At 52.4% G+C, this 25,271-nt stretch overlaps 1 protein-coding gene across 2 annotated transcripts; it reads right to left on the minus strand.

Moving 5' to 3' along the window:
• Positions 1-1,593: 1,593 nt before the first annotated feature.
• Positions 1,594-16,725, minus strand: TMEM151B (transmembrane protein 151B). 2 transcript variants are annotated; one of them, XR_009485748.1, is made up of 3 exons: positions 16,568-16,725; positions 7,064-9,522; positions 1,594-2,239 (listed from the first exon to the last, which is right to left on the minus strand). XR_009485748.1 is itself a non-coding variant. In XM_059841394.1 (2 exons), exons 1-2 carry the CDS (start codon positions 16,658-16,660, stop codon positions 8,086-8,088), a joined length of 1,530 nt encoding a protein of 509 aa, XP_059697377.1. In that variant the 5' UTR covers positions 16,661-16,725; the 3' UTR covers positions 1,594-8,085. The 2 variants fall into 2 exon arrangements, 1 of the variants encoding a protein (XP_059697377.1); XM_059841394.1 differs by having other exon boundaries at positions 1,594-9,522.
• Between the last annotated feature and the right edge of the window lie 8,546 nt (positions 16,726-25,271).

Raw genomic sequence — 25,271 nt, forward strand, 5'->3', positions numbered from 1 at the left:
TCCAGCAGATATGCTGCTTTCACCATGATGCTGTCCCCTGTTCCCTCACTGCCACAACAGCTGACCTGCCTCTCCTCTCCTCTCCTCCCTGGTCTGGAGACCAGGACCACCAAAACATCAAGGCCTTCTGTTTTCTAACTTCGGACAAGTGCTGCAAAATTCTCTGGGAAAGCACCAAGTGATGCTAAAGTGATGGCAGGATGTGCTGCAGTCGCTCTGCAGCAAGCAAGCAGTGGGCACGCCAGGGCAGGGAGCGCTGCTGGAAGGCTGTGCACAGGCAGGGTATGGTGAGGTCTGGCCACCAGCATGCCTGTGGTCATCATGCATCTGCTGGCATTTCATGGTGCCCAGCAGGGAGGGACCAAAATGATGGGAATGCATGGCCTCGGAGGAGTTCAGGGGAGGGGAGTGCTTTGGCTAGCTCAGAGGAATGACAGTTTGCACATCAGTGACAGTTTGGGCAGAGTGAGAAGAGCTGCAAAGCATTGTCCAGGGAGCAGATCCGGCAGCTCTCCAGTTTCAGATGGCCAGCAATGGATTAACTTGTTCTCAAACACAGCTTGCTTCATGCTTTTATCCCTGCTCTCTGCCACTCTCTGCAGCAAATGTGACACTTCACACCATCTCCTCACAGAAATCAGGTCAGGAATTTCCTCTCACAAAGAACAAGCAATGCTCTGTCACCCTGAAAAGCCCTTGCTGCAAGGGTGGATGGGTGTCACCACACCAAAGCCACAAACATGTCAACCCTCAGCAGGGCCGCAGATGCCAGCTGTGCACCAGCACGCAGAACCCCGCCCTGCCACGTCTGGGTGGAGCCACATCACACCTCCAGGGGCAGAGAAAGACTGTAAACTCTGGCTTTCATTCCTGATCAACTTATCCCACTGCAAAGCCACAGGGCCACCATCCTGATCTGCTTTGGGCATTCCTTCTCCACCAGCATGGCACATTACTAACAGAGATGGAAGGGGTGGAGAGTGTCAACCCACATCATCACCAAAAATCATTTTTTAAAATTTCTTTAAGCAAGGAACAGCAATGTGAAACACTCCTAACAACTGTTAAGGCCTTCCTGTGGCATTTCAGTTTGAAAAAGCCATTGGCATTCCCAAAGCGAAATCCTGTTATTTTGGGGTCTGGCTGTCACTGCTGTTTCCCCAGTCAGCTGAGCAGTGCTGCTCCATCAGACACACTGCTGCTCTCACTCCCCTCTGCTCAGCCCCTGGGGACAGGCTCTTCCTGGGGGCAGGTGCAGCACAAACAGAGCCCACCAGCTTCTGCCAGGGCCAAGCAGGAGGTGATGCCTGCTTTCAGCTGATCCTCCCTCTCCATCTGCTTCTGGAAATGTGCATAGACTCAGGCTTGGGATTTTCCAAATTTTCACCCTGACTGGTTCATGGGCTGCCATCCAAAGTCTGAATTCATGTCACGGCAGCTGACAGCGCTGCTAATGGACGTTGGGACCATGGGACTGATACAAAGCACTACGTCATCTCACCACAGTCTAGCTAGGCTTTTTCTTTCACTAATGTGAGCAGCTAAGATTGCAGAAGCAGCTTGTGCTGATGGAGAGTGAAAGAACCTCATGTGTCTGTGTGTGAAGTTATTTTGTTCTACAAAATCCACTAAATTATAATCACAGTAGGTGATCCATCCATTCACAGAGTTCAAAGGACTGGGGAGGGTTCAGGATGGGCACCAATTTCTCACGAGCTTCATTTCCCCCAAATGAAGTTTACAAAAACCAAACAAACGAACGAACGAACAAAATGGCCCAACAAAAAGAGTCCTCCTGGGGAATGGGGGAGGAATAAAACCCACTTAGCTTTCCAGCAGCCGCTGTGCTTAATCTCAGTGCTGGATGGCCATGCTGCACACTGTAATGGGCTCCTGAAAATCTGGCAGCTTCTGGAAGAGTTGCATAGGTGGATGATATACCTGTTGGTAGAGCCTGTTCACGAGCTGCAGGAAGAGGAGCCTGTTGAACTCCACAGGGAAACTGTCCCTCCCCCAAGACAGACATGAGGTAAGGAGGGAAGGAGGAAGGGCAGGCCACGAGGCCATGGGTCTTGCAGGTTCAGTTCTGTCCTTGGGACCTCTTAGCTCAGAGGCAGAAAGGCTACGGTCCCATGGGAGAAAGCTCCTCTCCCGGTGCTGTGGAGGTCAATTTGCTTGTTAGCTTGCTTTTGAGGGAGTTGACGAGATCACATCCATAATGTTCCCCTTGGCAGAGCAGCTGTGAGGCAGTAGAGCAGAACAATTCAACCCACTGCTTGTAGAAACTACAGACATTCAACATTCATTCATGTTGGCCAAGTCCCAACAAAAAAATCTATGCATCAAAGCAGCACTGTGACAGATCAATTTTTCTGGACTCGGGGACAGACCCCTCTGAGGAGCTGCTAAGCCAACCTCACATTAGTATAGTACCACTGGCTTCAGTAAAATTACCCTAGGAATGAATATAGCCCATTAGTTTCTACCTGAAGAGTGACTATGACCCCTTTCCACTTTTTCCAGAATGCCCACTGGGAAAACAGCCCTAGGCAGGCTCAGCCCCAAGTCCCCACTGGGGTCCCAGGTCCTATGAACCAGCCTCTGGTCCCCATGCATACCTGTCTCAGTGGAGAGTGTAGGCCCAAGTGCATCACAGGAAGCAGCAGCACCGGATAGAGCTATCACTGAAACTGTTTCATTCCTGACATTACCTGGATCCAGATCATATTCCTACAGACTTTATTCTAACCACTGAATATGAATGAAACATGATCAGAAGGACATATGCCAACTTGAGACTTACAGAGCTTTGGTAACACAACATCTTGGTGCTGGTGTGGCACTTCAGACCCAGCCCCTACAGCGACTGCAGCAGAGTGGGAGCACACTGCAGCAAAGTCTGTCCCCTGCTAAAGGCAGCACCCTGGTGACATTAGACAGCAGTACTGAAGCCGAGGTTGGAAAGGCTGGAAGGAGAGCTTAAAAGGCATTATTTGTCCCACCTGCTAATAAGCAGGTGGTGTTTTACTGGCATTTACTATCTTTCTTAAACTTCCACTTCATAAATATTTTCCTGCAGTTCTCACCCCATGGAGGGCATCCATCACTTATTAAATGACTCTGCAGCCTCTTGAGTGAAGAAATAGCAAAGATGGCAGGGACCAGCTGGATTTCTAATGTGTATTTTAGGGGGAGCAGAAAGGAAGGGGGTTGCATTTGTTTGACAATAGATGAACAGCAGCTTCCCTAGCCTTAATACTGTATTTGCCTGGAAGGCCTGGCCTTGGCCATAGGCTCAGATTCCCTCTCACCATCCTAAAGAATGCCCCTACAGCTGCTCACCCTGACAGCCCTCTCTGAAACCTCCCTCCTTGGTGTGGATTGAGACATGACACACAGAGGGCTCAAAGAAGTACCACTGGGCTGGTTGGTGTCATCAACTGGTTCTGCACAAGCAAGGTGCTAGGCACTATTTGGGAAGCTTCCACTGTATTGAAAGATAAATAGGTGGTGATGTGTCTTGATGATCAGGTAATCCAGAGCTTCTCACACACTTCTCTGTCCCTCTCTCTTTTTCTCTAGTTCAGAAAAGCTGGAGAGCTTTTAAGTACCTGACAAGTATATTGAAGAGTGGGAAACACCAAATAGCCCAAACCAACTCTCCAGCCTTGAAGCAGTAAGGACTATCCCTCTTCTGGGCTGCATTAGCACCATGAAGGGCCACAAAGAGGAGCTGGTAGCATTCTTGCCTCCCTCCTATGAGGAAGGTCTGCTGCTAAGTGCAATGCTGAGCCTGAATCTCAGCCCATGGAAAACGGCAATGTGAGAATGATGTATGGACAAAAACAAAGCCATCTGACTGCAGAGATCCTCCTAATTATTGTCCCATCATACTGACAAGCACCCAGCTCTGACCTTCCCAGAGGGTGATGTGTGCTGTCCTGCTTTCCTTGTGTAAGTGGCCAGCAGCTCTGTGAGCTCCCTTCACTTCCAAGAGATCTTCTGCACCAGGAATGAGGACACAGCCACCCTGACAGACCAAGGCATTGCTTGCACCTTTGGCCCTCCTGCCCGGGCCAGGCTCAGAGCAGGAGTGACATACTCACTACACAGTGAAAACTTCTGCACCACCACTCAAGCCAGGGTCTGGCAAGTGAGATCAAGACTCTGGGCTTGGTGAAGAGAAGGCTACAGATAAGAGGCCTGCTTGTGTCAGGAAGGCCATGAGAAAAAGGAACAGAGCCAATTAGACTCACCAGTCAATGAAGGAGAAGTAATGGGATTAAGGTACAGCAGGGAGAACTCAGGTTAGATGTAAGGGAGAAGGCTATCCTGAGAGGAGCAGACTGAGCCCTCGAATGACCTGCCAAAGGAACCGTCATCACCAACGCGGATACGGCAGAGAGCAGACACAAGTCTCCAGAAGAGCAGGCACCTGACTGCTGCATAGCCCAGAGCTGTGGTGGGTGGTGTGTATGTGCCAGGAGATGGGACCACTAGACCACGGAGAGGCCATGTGCCAGAACAGGGACAGGCCATCTCTGGGTATCTGCACTCGTAACCTGAGCCATACGGAGAATTACAGCAGCTGCCCTTGGCCCAGGGCACTGCGTTCTCTCACCAACACTTAGGTGGAAACCCTCTTTGCTGGTAGTGTCCCATGCCAGGAGACAGGAGGGAGAGCCCAGTTTTCTGCTTTGAACTTTCCTGCCTGACTAGACATGCCAGGATGAGCCCTAGTTTCAGTTTCTTCTCTTCAGCTCCACCACTTCTCTGTCAAGCCACCAGGCAGCTCCTGTTCCTGCTGCCCAGTCCTGCTCCCCTACCATGTCCAAGTGCACCATCTCCCTTTCCTGAGCCTGAGTCATGTCTTCACCCTTGAAAAAATGGAATGGAATGGACTGGGAGGCAGTTCTGCCAGGTGCCCTTGGGTAGCACCAAGAATATGAGGGATGAGATCTCTGAGAAATCCTGGCATGCAGTGGGGAACACTGACTAGAGAGGTCATGGTACTGTGGGTCTGGACCAGCCACAGACAGTAGCACTGGGCCTGCAGCTGGGACCTGGCTGCAGCTGGCACCAGGTACATGGGGAAGGTGTTCAGTAACAGGAAGACTGTATGGATCCTGTGGGTCAGAACAGCAGCTATGCCTCAAAGATCCACCTGGATAGACCACTTCCAGAATAAGATTTCACAGGTGAAAATGGGGCCAGAGGAACAAGGCCAGGCATTCTCATGGAAAGCCCCAGAAAGAGCCAAGGACACGGTGCCTGAAATTCTGCTGCATGTGCTAAAAGCTGGGGGGCATAGAGACCCTGCTAATCTGTCTCTGTTGTGAAGACTGTCTTTGCCCCAGGGAACTAAAGGCCTGCCAAGACTGAGATAAAATCCATCTGTCCAAGGCACCTTGGAGGCTGGAGATAGAAAGATGAGCCATTACAGCCTAATTTAAGCAACAGTGCAGATTTCAAAGAGAACATGTCAGGAAGGACAAGCGGGGACCTCATTCCTCACTAATGACCCATTGCAGCTCCACTGTCTCTGGTGCTGGGACACACAAGCACACACCATTATCTCCCTGGAGTCAGGAGAACACTCCTCATTGGCCTTGGCTTACATTAGGCCCTTGGAGAGAGAAGCACGAGTGCACAGCAAGCCAAATGTCATTACTAAGCAAGGAAATCCCAGGGCTGCTTTCGCCCAGTCTGAATCTATGCCAAAAATAATGAGAACAAACTGCAGAGAGGGATGTGCCTACACCAGAGACCTTATGCTTCTCTGTCCTCCGAGGGACCCTCTTCTTTAAGCCAACATCTAGCTCTGGTAGTGAAAGTAAGGGCAGATGTTAAGACAGAATCATAAACAGAGTGAGATTTTAAGAGACTTCTTGTTCAAACCACTATTCTTTGTAGTTTAGCACCTGAGATCCAGGAGGACAAGATGACTTGAAGGGCAAGAGACACTAACAAGGATATGCAAGGCATACAGAGCAGAACAGAACAGACTGCTCTGGGGGAAATGAAGAGTGGAGCCCTACAATGCCCACAGGTGCTGACCACATCAGGCTTGCCAGCAGGAGATGACTTTCAAACTAGGACCAGTGTGGTACATGGGTGCATTTGCAGCCTCCTCAAGACCTGGGGAGCAAAGCAGTACAGCAGCACGATGAGAGAGCCAGACCCCTCATTAATGGCTGGCAGGAGGAAGATGGCTGGACTAAATACAGTGCCTCGCTGTTTGCCCTTCTCTGACAGATGGGGAGGCAGACAGCAAATGCCCAGGTGCCACTGGACGTGCCCTTGTCACCCAAGATGTGCTGCTCTTAGCTTCTGTTTGCCACAGCTGATGCAGGAAGCGGGGTGAAGCTGAGGAGTAGTGCTGTCTGGAGAAATCTCTGGCTGATTTGGCATTCACTCCCCAAAGAGCTGACTGAAAAGGAGACAGCTTTTCTGAGAACAAAGACACAAGAGATCTGGGGATGTGTTGCCGGAGGAGGAAAAGCTGGGTGTGTGCATGCTGCAAACACTGTTGCAACTTCAGTGACATGAAGGCTCTGCCCAATGTCACTGAGACCCTTTCCAGTGGGGTAGAAGGGGCAGCACAAAGCCCAGAGCAACCTGCCCTGACAAGAGCAAGGCAGAAGAACCCAGTAGCTAATGAGCTACACAGAAGACACTTCACTTCTGACAGCCTGACATCTCTCTGCAAAAACCTCTGTCGTGCAAAACGTTTTGTTTCAATCAGGTTTTCCTCTAAAATATCCTCGGCCTCTGTTCTGCAGAGCATCCCTCTTGGCAGTGCCTCCTGCACCAACAGTGGGGTCCCATAGAAACAGAATCCTTTTGATCCTCCTTTCCCCAGACAAAGTTCCCAATGCTCCGGCATGCTTCTGCATTTGTCCCTCCTATCCCCTCAGCGCTCTCTGCCAAAATGAGGCTTCCAGGAGCCTGCAGCTCAGAGTCCACAGCCAGAGTCCAGCTGGATCTCATGCAAAATTCGCTTGTGCAGACTTGCACCAACCTGCTGCTCCATTATCAATAGGTGAACTGCAGCTGAACCTACCAGAGACTTCCTTGATGCTTGGGTGAACCAATTAGGACTCACTTCAAAGCCAGGAAGGGTCCCCAGCCACTTGATGTGCCACCTGATACCATGATGTCTGTTCCAGTGCCATCCTCTTCCCCTTCCCCAGGTCACCAGGGGCCTCCCATTTTCTCTTTCCAGCTGAGCCCTCCTCCAGCAAACACATCAGTAACGCTGCAGATCTCTGCTCCATCTGGATTTGCACATTCATTCCTTCCCCGGTGCTGCATGCCCAAACAGAAAACACTTTACCAAGGGGATGCTGACTCACAGCTGGCACACTGAAACTTCCTAAGGAGCTGAGCATGGGATCCTCTGGAGGCAATGCCATTCCCAGCAGTGAGAAAAAAGTAACAGTCAGAGCATGGTCTAAAAAAAAAGTGGGGAGGGTGGGGAATGGTCAGGGGGAAGGGGAGGAGGTGGATTCGTGGCTTTCAGCCTTTGCTCTAACCTGCCATTTAGCTCCACGTGCCTGGGTACCCACGACCTTCTGTCACAGGCAGCGACACCCTGCTCCAAGGGGCCTGCTCTCCTCCACCCTGTGAGGGGTCTCGCTCCAGTGTGGGAAGCAGGGTGGGCAGGTGTGCAGCAGGGTGCTTTTTGGTGGCTGCTGGTTCCTTGGAGCACGAGCCAGCCTGGAGCCAGGACTAGGAGCCAAAGCCACCCCCTCCCTGCATCAGGCTTGTCATTTTATCCCCCCCTTTGGGTCTTGATACCATGAATTATGGTTTTGCTGTTGGTTTGGTTGGTTTTTTTTTTTTTTTTTTTTTGCATGTGGTGATCGGTCTAGAGTTCTGTGCCATGTCAGGGGGAGCATCAGCATCCACCCCTCTGGGAGGTCAGAGCCACAGCGGGGGAAGCTTTTGCTGGCTGCCGGAGCAGGATGCCATGTCCACTCCATCCTGATGTCCTCCTGGGCTATCCCCCTTGTGCTCCTCTCCCCATATCCTGTGCCGGCTTGGGCCAGGCAATGGACAATGAGATCTCACCGCCTTCCGCTTTCACAGTGAGGTCTCCACGCAGGACCCATTGCGATGGAGGTGACGGTGGTCGTGGTTCAGGCAGCCTTCGTTGCGGTGTACAATGAGGACGGGGAAGTAGAGGGCATCCTGGTAAGGAGGGGGGTCTTCCTCCTCCACAGTCACCTGGCTGGAGAGGCGTGTCTGCTCAGTGGGGCAGCTCTGCTCATTCAGGCTGCCGCTCCGGCTCTGCCAGAGGCAGCTGCGGCGCGAGCCGTACAAGCGGCCCAGGGAGAAGCGGCTGCTGCTGAAAGGAATCCTGGGACTGCCGTTGCAGATGCTCAGGGCACTGCGGGAGAAGATGGAGGAGCTGCTTATAGTCCTGTGGCAGCGCTCGCAGTTCTGCCGGTAGCCCCCGTAGCGGCAAGCAGAGTAGCTGGTGCAGCCGGAGAGCCCCACCAAGTCCATCAGGACCGCCTCCGAGTAGCTGGGCACCAGCTGCTGGTTGGAGCGGATGTGCCACTCCAGCTCGGTGCTGTCCACCGTGTTGACACGGGGCATCCTCCGGCAGAAGGAGCGCTCCTCGGCCGGCGTCACCGCCACGTAATCGAACCCAAAGAGTTTTTCCACGTGGTAATGGACGTAGGAGGTGCGGTACTCATTTAGCACCCGCAGGGGCCAGGATAGGGTCAGCAGAGCTGCCACCCAGAAGACATAGTGAGATACATACCAAGGCAGGTTGTCTGGGTCAGAAAAGGCCACCATGTATTCCTTGAAGTCCACATTTTTGAGGTGCATCCCCTCCCTGGCCTCCATGTAATCGTCTAGGCCCTCGTTCTCGGTGAAGAAGCGGGCCCGCTGGGTCAGATAGGAGTTCTCAGACTCCACGTTGGCAAAGCTGAAACACTTGGTGAAGCGGAGCCGTGTGGCTGGGTAGCTCTCCAGGTCAATGAGGTCCTTGGAGATGTCCTTGACTCCACAGTTGGAATAATCAAACTCGGCCTCTGCCACGTGGGTGTTGACCCGCTCGTGGTACACCTGGGTGGTGGTGTAGGCGTCCCCGTTGCGGTAGCGGGTGACCTGCCGGGTCCTGCGGACGTAGTGGTAGCTGATGGCCTTCCACCAGATGCAGGGGGTCGCCTGCTGCATCCGCTGCACGCGCTCGTGCACACTCTCCACGTCCACTTTGTACTGCAGCTCGTTGCGCGTGTAGCAGTGCCAGCACTCCACCAGGTACACCACGTAGAGCATCACCAGGAAAGCCAAGGGGATGTAGACGTAGCCGTTGGAGCAGGGGCTGTCATGGTACATCATGGACTTGCCCTTGTAAGCGCTGTCAAAGGTCAGCCGGGTCACCTTGGTGACGTGGCACCAGGTCATGGCTCCCATGCAGCCATACATGAGGAGGGACAGCAGCAGGCATTTCCAGTGGGACTCTCGGCACAGGGACTTGCTGAGAGACTGCTTCACTGGCCGCTGCTGCTCCGGGGCACCGGGGAGAAGGAGAGAGAAAACAAGAGAGGAGTCAGTAGGCTGCAGCAGCAGGGGAAGGGGAGCAGGCAGCAGGGCGCTGTGGTAGCACCTCTGGCTCTGCGAACAGAGACCAAACAGCAGATGCCACGGGGCTCCTGGCCTCAGCGGGCAGGGCAGAGGCTGGGATCTCTCACAGAATGACAGTCATGCAGAGCAGGCAACTATCACCCCCATCTCCATTTCTGGTGCTCTGCCCCTCCATGGGAGACAGACAGAGCCCAGCTGGACATGGGGGGAGAGTGGCAAAGGACAACGCTGGCAGCTGCACCCTGAGCATCTCCCTTCCCCAAGAGGAAGTAAACCCTACCATTACCACTTCCCAGGGAGAGCTATTGGAGCACAAGATAAGATCTCTTCCACATTCCTCAGCTTTTGCACCCACCCCCACCAGCACAGGCAGCTCTAACTGATGTCAGCCCACCTGAACCCCTCACCACAGCTCATCCCACTGCACATGAGTCTCTCCCCCATTTCCCAGTAATGACCAAGAGCAACATTCCAATTCCTCCAGCAGGGCGGCACAAGCTGCCTGTAAGATGGAGAAACCGACCTTCTGCAGCTGGGAAGGTCTGTGTTTGGTAATGACAATTCCCACTACAACACTTGGCAGCCTAAGGAGCTCTGAAGTGCTTCTCAAGTGCTTTATAAACCATACCAATGAGAAAGTACTTTTCCACTATTAAAATGGAGCTACCTCTGGTAGGAGAGAAAGCAATTATGGAGTAACATCCTAAAAAGTGCTCAGGCTGGAAGGGAGAAGCATCCTACCAATCTGCAGCAGCAAGGAGGGCAAGAGGCCACTCACAGCTGCTGGCAAATGTGCCTGCTTGCACTGGGATTCAGATGTGACAGTCCACACTTCGGAAAAAACTGCTCTTAGGTCTTTCATGGTAAAGAAAAGGCAGAACTTCAGCAACACAATTTTTTACAGGGATTGCACTGGTGCCTTTACCACAGTACAGTGCAGGGTTTCACACGAACCCATGAAAAAAACTTGGTTAAGGAAACCTCTGTCACTCTGCAACACTCTGAAGTCTCAAATATTGATCCACTGTCTGTGAACTCTGACATCATCCTACCCAAAGAAAGAACAGACAAAGTAACTATTTGCTTCCTTATACAGAAGATTTCATCCAGCAATCTCCAAAGGTGCAACCTGAGAGAGGGGATCAAGAACCCCAGCCTTGTGCAGATGCCACCAAATTCACTCAGAGGCTTCAAGCTTTGCTCTTCCTCTGCACCTGCAGGCAGCAGCAGCTCCTGAGCCCACCGCTGCCGTGGCAGGGGCCAACACCAGCTGTAATGACACTGCTCACAGCACTGCAGTCCAAGACTGGCTCCATTATTCTCCACTCCTGAGCACGCAGGGCTGGAGAGGTCTCTCAGCCAGGAATCCCAAACAACTGAATGGGCTCACACTGCTAGGAAGCAGGAGGGGCACTTTCACTCTGGTATGAAAACGAAAATTAAAGCAAGAACCAGAAATCACAAGGGCACTGGCAGGTATAAGACAGACCTGCGTCTCTTCTTTCATTTAAGAAATGCATCTTGCTCTTCTGAAGAGACCCTCATTCCTGGCTTGGTGCTCTAGAGTCCCACAGGCCAATCTTTCCTCCCCATCCTTGTCAAAGCCTGCCAGTGGGACTTCTATCACTGCACTCAGGGATCCTGCCCAAATCTCCAACAGAGGTTTCCCTCCTAGAGGCAGAGAGCTCCCCTGCCTGCCCACCCCAACAGCCAGCCCATGATGAGCAGAGCAGGCAGCACATCCAGAGAAACCACTGCTGGCAAGGGGAATGGTGGTACATCCCACTGGCACTCCCAGCCATCAGTAATGCTGAGCTCCTCTCTTTGAAGCCACTAGCTGACAGCAGGACCTGGAGACAGACAGACAGAGCCCAAGGCTGGCAGGCGGGGTGGTGCTGGCCTGCAGGCAACTCAGAGGTGCAGGGTGGCACTGCTGGCACGGACACATGTGCAGCCCAGTCTTCCCAGTGCAACTGGCCACTGCAGCAGCCTCACAGTCATGGAGCAAGGAGGCACTCCCGGGTAAGAGAAAAGGGAATGAGGAGAAGAAAGGGGGGCTTTTCAGGAGGCAGAGCCACCTGAGCTGTGCTCTCCCTTCTGAAGTTAATGCTGCAGTTACAAGAGCCTGCTCAGACTCCTCTGCCTTTGCTTGGTTGCAGCACGGCTCTCCAATGCTGGAATACTGTACCACTGCCCAGGCAGCTAAAGGCTTCCTCTCTCACTGCTGCCTTCCGCGTTGCAGGCTTTCCCTGGCAGCGGCAGCTCTGACTGTGAGGATCTAAAGGAGTAGCTCAGCCAAAGAAGGAGCGTGGGGAGGGTCTGAACAGGGCCCTTGGAGTGGTACATGCCAAACCTGGGGTGTCTGTGGGGTGTGAATGCTGAGAAACAGCACCTTGTTTAGGAGGCAGATATGCAAACAGCACAAGGAATAAAGCAAAGCATCCAGGTCATTCATTTGCCAGCTGAGGAAGGGGCACCAGAATGACAGGTCTTCGGACACGTCTGTCTCAGAAAAGCAAATTCCACCTCATAGTCAGTCCCCAGCCCCTGACATTCCTCCTGTGTCGCAGGAGAAGGGAGATGCTGGCTGCCACCCTGCAGAGATGTAGGCAAGCCCCACTGCGGTTACCCACCCAGGGCAGGGAGCACGATGCAGCCCAGGCTTGGTTCCAGGAACTGTGTTAGCAGGGCTCTAGTCCATGCATTAGTCTCCTCCTAGGACTACGCAGTATTTAGATACTGCAGCGCTTTTACAGGGTCACACTAACCCCTGCTGTAAACTGTTTACAACCCAGCCCAGTCCTAGGCTTTTGAGACAAAACACATACACCTCGGCTGCTCTGGTGGGGGCTCCGAAAGCTGATCAAGTGCCAGTGACGGGATACAGCCACAGCAGAGACAGAGGAGGAGCCAGATGCAGAGTCTAATCCCAGTAGGAACTGCAGCATCCCTGCTCCTCTCCCAGGCTGCAAAGGGCTCACAGGAGCAAACAAGCAGCTCCACAGATTCCTCTGCAGAAGCAGCTGAATAAGATTGTCTCCTTGAGCTCTTATCCAGCCTTGGATAAGTCCAGCATAGCAAACAAGCAAGATGAAAAAGCCGGGGAAAGAGAAATCTGTTTCAGAACAGTGTCCCTGGGAGGAGAGCAGGCACTGATATAAACGCCATCGTCATCTGCCCGCTGCAGTCTGATGGAATGAGGCAAAAGACTTGCCCTACTTCACTGCAAACAGGGTTTCCCTCCATCACCCGAGCCTCCCTCACTGCTCAGGCTCCAGCACTGGAGAGTGGTAAGCAAATCTGCTATTGCAGGTGCACCGGAACACCTCTGCAGTGCTAGGGGGCAAGGCTGGCCATAGCTCAGCCGAACCTGCTGTGGGATCCCTCCCAACCAGCTCCCTTCCCTGTGCTTCAGTTCACCTCGGGGAACGCATGGGGCAACCCTTGGCAGGTGCTGAGACACACCTTGGGAAAGGCAAGGGGTAGGCTGCTGCTTGGGCCTCCCCTCCCTCCTGAGTGGCACTGGCCTCTGACGCTGCTCCTGAAGTGGACAGAGATGGAGGCCCACACCTGCAGCTGCTGCTTGGGATGCGTGCGGAGGGATGGAGGGGATGGAGGGGGTGACTCACAACCAGCCATGATGCAAAGGAGACACCCACAATGCACAGGGCAGAGGCAGTAGGAGAGGGGACCCCTAACACTGCTTGCACTAAACTCCTTTGAGGTCTGGGGGATGCTCTTAAAAAAACAGCCTCAAGGGGACAAACCTGCCCAGCACGTCAGTGGCCAAGCACATGGGTCAAAATCCCTTAATCACCCCTGCAACCTTGACCCTTCATCTCTGAATACTAAACCCCACCAAGTTCTTCAAGCTACTCCCAGTAACAGCCTGGCTCTGGCCCCATCCACTGTCCCTTTTTTTAACAAGTATTTCCATGTCATTACCTCCCATGCCTCTCACCTGCATCTCCCTGCAGAGACCTCTGTGAAATCTCTGATTCACCTCCAGAATGCTAAACTTTCATATTTCGAGACAGCCTGGGGTTCAGAGGGCAAGGTGTCCTAGAGACAGCTCTCTAGAGGGCTGAAAAAACAACCCAAAAAAAGCCCCCAGAGCAGCAGCCTGAAGGCCCAGGTAGCTCCCGAGTGCCAGGTGGTGGCAGCAGCCTCCAGGGGACCCCAGAGGGACTCCTGAGCATCAGTTTCCATGGCTCTTCCCCAGGATTCATTTACATCATGCAAGAAATGAATAAGCCCTGATTCCTTTGACCTCAAATCCCCAGAAAAAGGGAGTTAGGGAGGATCCAGTCATTTCTAGGAATTACCACTGTCTTCGAAGGCTCTGGACAAACATTGACAAGTCCTGGCCAGGATGGTCCCAGCAAATACCCACATCACACAGGCCATGCCTACAGCCCAGGTTCAGGAACTACCTGCCTACAAGAAAGAGGTGGCTCAGTCCCAGGCTGGCAGGGTTGCCAACTGTAGAGGACAGAGGAAGGCTGAGCACCGACAAGCCAGGAAATCCTGCCAGCAGTCAGATCCTGCAGCGGTACCAAGGTCTCCATTTTACACAGCAGCTTGGAGGAGCACTGGTTCCTTCCATCAGATCCCTCCTGAGCAGCAGGACAAGGACATGTTTTTGCACGTTCCAAGGCTGAAGAGCTTGTCTCTTGGCACCTCCTACCCTCCAAGTACGCACTGATGGGTGAAATTCAGTTCACCACCACTAAGTGTGGGTGTAGGCATGTGATGCCAAGATGGAACAAGGGCTCAGTCAGCTCTGGCTAGTAGCTCTTGCTACTTGCCTTGCTGGGACAAGATGAGAAGCACCTGAAGCCCTGCCTGGCTCCTAGACACAGCAACCTGAGATATCAAGATGAGACACCTTCAAACAGGACAGGGCAAGTTTTCCATTTTCCAGTCATCTCCTTTGGCTTCCCACTCACCCTGGCCAATGGACCCTGACATGTGGGATTGAGCCACACTGCGGGGACACTTGGCAATGCTGGCACCAGCAGCTGGATCTGATGGAAACAAGGACATTGCACAGTCCGTATGGCACTGCATAGGCACTAGAGGGGAGGAGGAACATTCTCCCCTCCCGGTAGTTCTGAAGACAAGAGGATTGCACTAGGTCAGTCCATGAATCCAAGCTCGCCACTAAAGTCTCTCCTCATCGCATCAGATGAGACACCAGCAAGCATGGCACCATCACGAGAGGCTGCAGCTTCCCTCTCCTCCACCAGCTGCTTCATGCAAGTCTGTCATAGCTTCTGGCCACAAGAAGGACGCCCTTAGCCTAAACAGAGCAGGTCATGGACTACAGCCCTTCCGCCTGCTCCCATGGAGTATTATACTGACACTCTCGTTGGCAGCCACCACTGAGTAACTGAAGCCCGGACAATCTTACAATCCCTGCGAGCCAGGGGGCACTGTAGGTGAGGGAAACTCGTCTGGGCACTGCCCCTGCTACACTTCTTTCACCCAAACTGGCTCTTGCTCTGGCACCTCTGAAAAGTCTGTGCCGCCTAGAAAGTAGAACCAGCACTGCCAGAGCACCGACAGTAAGAGACCACATCGCAGCAAGGCACAAGCACGTCCTCACGTGAAAAAAGCACCTCACAGTTTGGCTACCCTCGTCAGGATCTGTTTGAAGAGCTGAGCTCAGATCATCAGGAGTTGTTGAATGCGGGCAGGAAGAGAGGAACAGACACAGAGTACACAGTATTTGTGCAGCTTCCCAGCCCTTGAACTTCAGCATTCCTCTCCTGCAATTATTTCCATCTAAATATAAGTCTGTATATATAGAATAACTATGCATGGGCATGCATGTTCTGCCCAAGCCAAGGAGGCAGAGAATACCAGGATTATGCAGCACTCACAAACTGCAGCTTTTCATCAGCAGAAGGGGAAGTGATGCACCAGCTTCTGAGTACCTCCCTAGCTGCCCTTTGAGCTGTGGTCTCACCAGACAGGGCAGGCCACCACCTGCAGGAGAACACTGCCCTTCCTACACTGCCTAGTTGCCCTCCATGGGTCAGCACCCCCATGGCATAAAGTGAATCTCACCAGTCAGTGCAGTTGCCTTCTCTCTTCTTGGGAAGCCCAAGCTGCAAGCAGGATCTGTACAGGCAGACAAAAGGGCTGGCACTCCTGCCTCCCGGTGGTGCTCCCAAGGCACAGGGCACCCTGCTGTTGACCCTTTCTGGCATCTGCTGCCGGGACTCCAGAAAAGTCATCTGCTGAGGGAGACTGCAGCACACCTGGAGGCAAGGCTATGCTGGTACCTGACCTGCCCCAGTCTGCACCTTCCGGCTCTCCAGCTGGGAGCAACCGCCAGCAACAGCCCCTGGCTTTGCCATGTCCCCAAGCCCTCTACCCTGCTGCCCACCGCGTCCTGCCTCACAGTGACCCAGCCAGCTGTGCCACATCCTGGATGTCCCCAGAAGCCAGCGCACAGCAAAGAGGGGGTCTCCACGTCCACTTCTCCTAGGCATAACACGCTCTGCCCGCGGCTGTGAGCCCAAACGGTGCCCCGCGCTTTTCGTTTCTGATTTTTCCCTTCCTCCTCCATCCCGGCCACTCCAGCTCCGGCCCCCGCTCCGGACGGCGCTGGCTGCTACCTCCTTTCCAGCCGCGGAGGCTCCGCAGCGATCCCCAGGTGACCGGCAAGCGATGGAGAAGAGGCGCACCGGGGCAGCCCATCGGCGGCGCGGACAGGCGGCTGGGTACCCTCGCCCCCCAAACCCCTCGTGCCCCCCCCGCCCCGCCGGCCCGCAGCGCATCCCCGGAGCCGGAGCGGGGCGAGAGGGGCTCCAAGCGAGGGGCTCCGTACCTGCGCGGGCAAAGCCCGACCCGGCCCGCGGCGGGGCGGTCAATGAACGCGCCATGCAAAGCGCCCAAAAAGGGGAGGAAGGTGGTAGGGGGCAGCCCCGGGCCGGGGGGCGGCCGCTCTGCTCACCTCCTCTCTGGCCCCCTCTGCCTCCTCCTCCGGAGGCACCGGCGTGCTGCTGCCTCCCTCGCTGGCGGCGGCCGCCGAGGCCGGGGGGGACATGGCGGCGGGGGCGCCCCGCTGGCGGTGCCTGCGGGCTGGGCAGCCGCATTATCCCGCCCGCCGCCGGGCGCTGCCTCGCCGGTCGCCGGGCGGGCGGCGGGGCGGCGCGGCGGGCGGGCGGCGCGGCGGCATCGCCCCCAGCCGCGGCTCGGCGGCAGCGCTGGCCGCCCGCCCCGGCCCCGGCCCCGGCCCCGCCGCAGCGCAGCGCCGCTACACGCGGCGGAGGGCGGGCAGAGCCGCGGTGGGAGGGCCGCGGCGGAGGCGGGGGGAACGGCACGGGGATGGGATGGGATGGGATGGGATGGGATGGGATGGGATGAGATGGGATGGGATGGGATGGGATGGGATGGGATGGGATGGGATGGGATGGGATGGGATGGGATGGGATGGGGATGGGGATGGGGATGGGGATGGGGATGGGGATGGGGATGGGGATGGGGACACGGCGGGATCCGCGGCCGCCCGAGGGGTGCGGCGGGTGACCTTGAGGCGCCGGCCGGCAGCGGAGAGGGAGGGAGCCCGGTGCAGAAGCCCCTCCCGAACCCCACCGGGAGCGCAGCTGCCGCCCGGCACTGTCGGGGAAAGCTCCTGCTCTCAGCCACGCCGAGGGGTCGTCAGGCTGTCTTCGGTCCCAGCTGGACAGCTGATGGACAGGTGAGGGGTCCCGTGGGTTTTCCTTCCCTCTGGATGAAGCGGGAGAACCGGGAGCACTTTGCATGTGCCCCCTCTGCTTTTCTAATCTGTGGGCACCCCAGCTGGTCGGGGGAAGTGGGGTAGTGCTGACCGTCAGTGCTGATGCTGGCACTCACGGAAAACCTTAGGTCGGGCAGGATCTTCCCTGCTGTGATCTGTGCCGGGCCCAAAGGTTCTCAGCTAGCTATTGCAGAGCCAACTGCAGCTTATCGCTCCACAGAGCTAACATGCTTGGTTACAGGGATGAGTGGAAAAGTCTCTTCAGACCCTCAACCTAAACTCACAGGGGGGACACACAGAGTTTGGGAAGGGTCCGTACTTGTCAAGATCTGGATATTGCAGGTACAGCCCAGCTTCCTTGACAGTCAGGTAATCAGATGTTTCTGCAGGTGCTTCCCCAGATCCAAACTAGGGAGAAGCATAAGCTGCAGAATTTACTGGAAACTTCTTCTCTTTTTCTGAGCTCCGAGGCTCAGCCTTGGCGATGGGATGATTGGCATGCCCTTGTCCACTGTTGCCTGGGATGAGGAAGGAACAGCGTGTAGGCCTGATGGTTGCACTCAAGGAGATGCATCCGAGGGGAACCGCCAACCCCTGCTTCTTGTGGGAATAGATGTGATGGCCGGGGGTGCTGCTGAAGGAGCTCATCTTCAAAAGAGGCTGGGGATGTGTTTCCTCTCGCCTTTCCCCTGTTTCCATGGGAACAGCAGCAAGCAGGAGCAGCCTGCTTGGAATTTCATGCCTACTGCTCAGACACCCCCTGCCCAATCATCCCGGCAGACTTTGGCTCTTGAGGGTTTCAGACCCACCCTCATGTGATGGATCCCATGCTCTGAGGAGAGCTCACCCATGGATGTGCGTCATGGCAGAGCAAGGCAAAGAGGCACAAGCCCAGAGTTGCCACAATTCCTGTAGCAGCATGTTATTCCATGCACACTAATAGACAGTTGAAAATAATTTGCATTCCTATATGCATTTCTGCTTTTTATAGCATGTGACCTCAGCTAGACCAAAAAGTGCCTGAGGGATGATTGCCCTCCAGGAACAGCACTGTTTTTAGCTCAAATAAGTGAAAATCACACAAAAAGAGCAAAGAAGGAGGGTGAAGATGGGGGAAAGGTGGTACCAGATTATGCCTTTGCATTTAATAGCCCACGGTGTCTTTCTCTCCAAGGAATTTGTCCATTTACTTTTGAATTTGTTTTGATTTTGGACTTGTAGATGCTTCATGCATTCTGTGGCAAGGAGTTTCACAGCACACTCACAGACTCAAGGAGCTTCCTTTGATGTGCCCATCCTGGGCTTTTTATCCACAAGGACTAACCCTTGGGAAGCAGGCTGCTGCCACCCTTATGGAGCTAACCACAGTGCAATTTATCCTCCACTGGCGGAGTCAGTGGCTACTGGTGAGCCAGAGGTAGAGTTTTTTGTGTCAGGCATCTTTGATACTGGTCCTGGCAGCTTATCTTGGAGACAACACTGTCAAGCACATCACCAGTTGTGCTATTTTTGAGATGAGGTGCCACAAAAGAGGTTGTGTGCCCTGCTTTGTCTGAACTGCAGTTGTGTAAGTTCTCAGCCTCTTTCTGAGGAAAACAGGCATGTGGCAGAATTAGACCCTCGGGCAGGTACCCAAAGGCATGGCTGATAATGTGCAACAAAGGGCACAGGACTCCCAGGAATGGGAGAAACAAGAGTATATATGATGCTTAGGCCTTTCCAAGATTATGTTCTGTGTCATGATCACAGGGAGGACCCAGAAGTTGTAATTACAACACACAGCCTGATCCACTCAACCCTTCTTTTCTTGGGGGCTTGAGAAAAAAATTTGTGACATTTCCCTCCAGTTATTCCTGTAGGTTTCAGGATGCTCTACTGGAAAATCATGTTGGAGAATGGGATATTTCTGGGATGGAGGCCTTTCTGATGTGACAAAATGGTTGAAAGAAGCAGGGAGGCTTTTAAGAAGACACAGCAACTGAAGTAGAGGTGGTGCCCTTACCAATAGGTTTGTTCTCCAGAAACCCTGTATCTGCCACCCTGCAGAGACATTCATATCTGCTCCAAGCAAGCACAAAGCATGACATCATATTAGCAGGATTCGTTCACTTTCCATAATGCATCAAACCGCAAAAGGTCTCACTCTCCTGTCTCTGGTAGTTACAGAAAATAGCCTTTTAGCTCCTGCTTAAATATGTTATTAGTTCTTACCCATGCAGCAAATTTGCATTCAATTTCTAGAAAAAATTTTGATGGAGGCTGCATTTTAAACCAGATGGTCATAGATAACCTATCCTTGTGCTGGTATTTGTAGCCTAAATATAAAAATGGATTTTACAGCATCATATAGATATATACATCATTGTGTTTAGATTTACTTTTTCCAATAGTCCAAGTGTGATCCAGACTCAGTCTTTTGTTTCAAAGCAATCAATGATTCCTAGCCGTCTGCTGCTTTTTGTCTCTTAAGAAGATGCATGGCAGAGAATCCCCTCGTGTTAGGATGCAGGATTTTCTATGCTCAGAAATTAATGCCTATTCAATTTAGAAATTTCAAGGATACTTTGTGCCGGCTGCCTGAGCCTTCCAGAATGTGTCATTCCAATTAAATTACTCTTTATTAATGCAACAAGGAGAGTGTGGGTGAAGGAATGTGCCTCTTGCTCCAGTTAACAACATCCCTTTGCCACTGCTGGTCAGTAGTGTTGACTGTCTGGGTGCCACCTACCTCTGCAAGCTTTGTCCTCAAGGAAATATGTGCCATTAGTTGTGTTTTCATCTGCTGCACTCAGACTTCATGTCTGCTGGGAGGAGATTCAGGTGTGCTTTTTTTATTGTGGGAAGGAAACCCCCAGGAGTCATTAATTGGTGACAGGGAAGCTCATTTCTGTTTAGCATCAGTAGCAGGGGTACACATCACAACTGCAGTCCCCAAACATTCAAAATCTCAAACCTCACAAAGTAGGTGGGTTTGTAGCTGCTGCTCTGGGGCACATTTCACTGAATAGAATTGCTGTCATTGAAAAGTCTTTGATCCCCACTCTGATCCTTTCTTTTCCGACAGGCTGCCTGTATACAGTTTGTTTGTTTTCCATCCAGCCTCATGAGAGTCTATTTTGCCATCATCACAGCTTTTGTGAGACTCCACAGAGGTTTCTGGGTCAGGTTAAATCACTTTCCTCTCTGCAGTAGCCCAGCAGGATACCCAGGGCCCTCCCTCACATTCCCCCTAGAAATGAAAAGCGGATTCAGCACTGCCCAGATGCTGTTTGACAGTCCTCAGGACATTTTGTCCAATATAGCTCCAGAGCAGCGGCAACCGCCCCAAGTGCCTGGAAACTGAGCCAAATCCTCCCTTGCCAAATGCTTTGTTCTCACTTAAATTTTTGGCCCATCACCCCCAGAAAGGAATAAACCACGGAAACTAATGGCTCAGGGAATTTAGTCTATCTCTAGTCCCAGGAGTCACCTCCCTAAAAGCAGAAAATAGGTTTCAGTTGCAGTTCGCCTTCCCCACACTGAAAGGTAGAAGTTGACTTACCCGGACCTGGAGAAGCATCCCTGTCCCCATAGACCTGGCTGGCAGGGAAGTTGCTGTTCTAAGGAAGGGGCTAAAACCCTCTGCATGCTCAGGGGTCATTGTATAGGCCAGGTCTGTCAGTCTGGCCACAGTCCTGGGGAATGGCAGCAATCCTACTTTCTGTGTGCCCCATCACCTGGGCAATAAAGACTTGGTCATCACTTTTTCATGGTGTCAGAACTGCTCTGTCCAATGGGATGGCCACCTGCTCCTGCTCAGCACCTGAATACTTCAAACAGCTCACTCATCCCCATGTCCCCTCCCTGTCACCCTGCTCACCCCTCTCTCCCAGCCCCTGCTTGGGCTCCTCACTTGTTTTCAGTAGTGTGGCTCTACCAGGCCTGTTCCCAACTCACTTTGATGCAAGTGTGGAGAGACACAAGCCCTAATTGAGTCTGGCAGCTGGGAGGTTTAACTCTCCTGAGAGCAGAGCCGAGCTTGCGTGAGCAATACCTAGCCACTCGGAGCACTGCTAGGAGACAAGGTCTGGGCTAGAGGGGGTGCAAGGCTGCAGTGAGGGGCTGAGGTGACGCAGAAAGCAGCTCAAGCAGAATCAACTCAAAAATGAAAGTAAACCCATCCTCCCTCCTACCAGCCATCAGGACCAGTGCAGCAAGGCTGAAGCCCAGGAGCAGCACTGGCAGCATCTGTCCTGTGCTCTCTGGCAAGGTGAGCCAAGGGATGCTTGGGTGGGTTGAGGTTTTATTTTGTCTTGGGTAGTCTCTGCCAGATAAACTGTACTTAGAGAGTCATGAATAAACGATAGACCGGCGATGGAGCACTGTTTTCCACAGCTATTCCATGGGGAGGGAGGAGCATTCTTCATTAGAGTGATGTGGCCAGACAGAGGTTATCAGAGCCACCCTCTGAAGTGAGTCTGTCTCATCACTAGCTATAAAGAGAGCCCCAGGTGACAAGATTTCTCACCTAGGGCACAGTTTCACCACCTACTTAAGCATGGTTTTATTATCAGTTCTCCAAGACCATCTGCCACTCCCTCCCCATTCATAACCACATCTGCCATCTCCTTTGGGAGAGCTCTGAGCACACACACACATAAATACATAGCAAGTCCTATCAACCGTGCATTTTCTCAGATGCAAGCAGAGAGCATTGCTGCAGCAGCCACCAGGCTGACAGGAGTTACACAAGAAGGATATAATTTAGAATGAAGTTTTGTTAAAATATCTAGGGGTTTTGTTCATTCACTTTGTAAGGTCGAGGATTTTCAGTGCATCTTTATACCAATCACTTTCTGTTTGTGGAAGTGAATGCTGAGAGTGGAGTGAGTTAGGTGTGATCCCCATTCAAGGGATTAACTAATCCTCTTGTCCAACTTCCTACACATCATACACACAGTGAACAACAGAAGGAGGTAGAAACTTCCCTGTTCACTGGGACTCTGAGCAACAGTGGGAATCTTCTCAGGAAGGGCGTTAGCTGGGCAACTTGCCGACCACCTACCACATGTGGACAAACCTGATCTGCTCCGGGTTTTGTCACCACAATGGCATGATGGCTCCCATACATTCCAGGAGTGCACAGTGGAAGTATGAGAGGCATCCAACACGGACTGCAAGGAGAAAAATTCTGTCTGGAAATAATTCCATATTAAAAAAACAAGCAGATGCCCAGAGCAGCATCCCTGGAGCGATTCAAAGTGACCCTGTGACTTCAGCCAGACTTACCAGGAGAGGGCAGCCAGTGCTTTCTGGTCTAACTACCCCAGAAAATGGGTATCCTTTGCATTGCTCTGTTGAAGTCACGTTCCTCCTTTCCTTTATTGGGGCAGAAGGTGAAGCGACCCAGTTTGGTGCACTACAGAACTGCTTTGCTGTCAGATATGTGAAACCACAGTCAGAACAGAGTCTGTTGTCTTTTCTGCAACTTTCATCCTCTTCCAGGGCTTCTGCTTCCCTTGAATGCCCAGCTCACAGGCTGAGCTCTCTGAGCTGGAGCTGGAGCTCCAGACAGAGGTCCAGGTTGTTGCTTGGGGTGCCAGCAACATCTCTGGTGGGGAGAATGCAGAAAGACCTTCCTCAAATGGGGATCTAGCACCTTTCTTATGGACTCAGCATTTCTGATTCTGGGGATGAGGGAAAAGGGCTGCATCCCCAGGGAATGGGGCAGCTCAGTGCTCATGTGGGATGAAAGCTGTGCAGGGGACAGTCTGCATAGGGGGAAGGTAGCACCAGTCACGTCGCCTGGTGTGAATTATTGTGGCAATAACTGCTTATCACAATTTCAGGTAACCCATGTTGCTTACAAATGACAGGACCACAGCTGGTAATTAAAGGACCATTATATTTTCTCAGAACAGACACAGACTGGGTATAATTTGCCTTTCTCCATCTCTCTCAGCTGCATTTCACTTATTTTACCCAGTTAACAGCTCAAAGAACAGAGAAGATGCTGGAGCCAGGCCAGGCCTTCTTTTTATTTAGTCACTCAGAGGGCTGTGCTTGACTATCAGGGACAATACCCAGGAGTCCGGGTAGCCTAGGGATTCCTTCCCATGTCCATGTGGTGGGAAAGCGCTGCTGCCTTGAACAGCGCGTGCTGGCACTGACTTCTAGTGGGAATAGATCCCTTCCTCTTTAGATTTTCCCTGCAGTATTAACCATTTTAAGTGACACATATTAAAGGGGACTGGAGACACCCAAGAATCAGAGCTTTGTTTTTTAAAACATTCTAAACTAAATCAGAACATCTAGATTTGCCTCATATCATATTTAATTAATTTTAATCCCTCTACCATTGCCTTCAATACATTATATATAGAGATTTATGCATATGTGTTATCTCTCTGTATTTAAAGCCTCTGAAAATAATAGAAGTCTAAAACTTGCACAGCCAGGCAGAAAAGTTCTCTGTTTGGAAGACAGCACAAAAAGGAGCCCAGCCCTCACAGAATGAGTAACAGAAGGCAAATAATGGGGCAAAGTGGCCAAGTTCCTCTTTCAGACTTTCCAGTAAAATTGTCTGAAAGGTTAATAGAAGCACACCCAGTCAGAAGAGGGGTGACAGGAGATGGTGCCTGAGCTGGGTGTTAGTGGGTGCAGTTGAAAGGTCAGAGCAGAGAGTGGCTGGCCATGGATGCCTGGGGGGGGCACAGCTGATGTCAATGGGGCACGCCTGGTCTCCCCACTCAGCTGCAGCAGACCACAGCAACACAGCCCTGTCACAACACCAGCCAGCTAAAGAGTTCAAGGCTCACCTTAAGGAAGCTGCAAGGGCACAAACTCCAGATAAATTCACATCAGCAGCAGAGGAAGGCCACTTCCAGGGGCTACTTGCTAGCCAGAGGTGTAGACACCTTGCAAGGGACTGGACTGTGGAGTCCCCAGTGGTGGGTGTTGAATTGCCTCTTTGCTAAAGCTGGTCCAGGGCTTACTACTCCAGGTTCTGTGCTTTGGCTGAACTGTTCCTGGACATGTGCTAGTCTTGGAACTAGGATCCACACCTATTTCGCAAGTGGAACAGCACATCACAATATAATCAAGGTGTGACTGATGCTTGATGCAAAGATAAGCTGCAATTAGCTGACAGAAAAATTAAATCTTTGTGTATCACCACACAAATTTGTGTTGATTTGACCACTTTATCCACAGGAAAGTGTACAAGAAACCATTCCATGATGGAGCTGCATTTAGGATGTTACTAGAGAAAATGGCAAAGGCATTTAGGAAGGCAATTGGTGGATAACCTATTAGTAGTTGGGTATGGAAAGCTGTTCCTGATCTGTGTGCAGATCAGGAACAACAGCTACAGGTGGAGCTAGGATGCAGCCAGCACCAGGGTGTGAGAGGGAGTGACATGGATATATGGCCCAGATCCCCATACTGCACTGAACAGAGCTAACAGATGTGGGAGAAGCTCCTTTCCCTCAGTAATTGTAATCTTGCAGTGACACAGTGCCAGAGACACAACTGGAGACATGGAACTAGATCCTGCGCATGGGAAGAAAACTTGTGACTGGAAGTAATTGACACCGAAAGAGACTTATCTGTCTCCCTGCTGCTGCCCTCACACCCCAAAACCTTTCTTCCTACAAACCCAAAGCAACAGCTGCAGTGTGGGATAGGGAAATATTTGTCACTCTGCATGGGGTTCCTGTGAGTTCATCCAGTATCCATCACCAAGCTCTTCCCAGGTAAGCTTCCTTGCAGGAGGTTGTTCCCCTCCTGTTCAGAACTGGAAGAATTGGCATCCTGCAGAGACAGAAAGTCCTCTCAAGCAATAAAAGCAAAAAGTGAAACTGATTTTAAAGTGTTAGCTGTGTTCAGAGCTATCTAGTTTGTCTTTTGAGGAAAGCTCACTGCTTGGGACACTGGAAGT

This window comes from Haemorhous mexicanus, chromosome 3, assembly GCF_027477595.1.
Source record: "Haemorhous mexicanus isolate bHaeMex1 chromosome 3, bHaeMex1.pri, whole genome shotgun sequence".
In the NCBI taxonomy this organism is placed as follows: Eukaryota; Metazoa; Chordata; class Aves; order Passeriformes; family Fringillidae; genus Haemorhous; species Haemorhous mexicanus.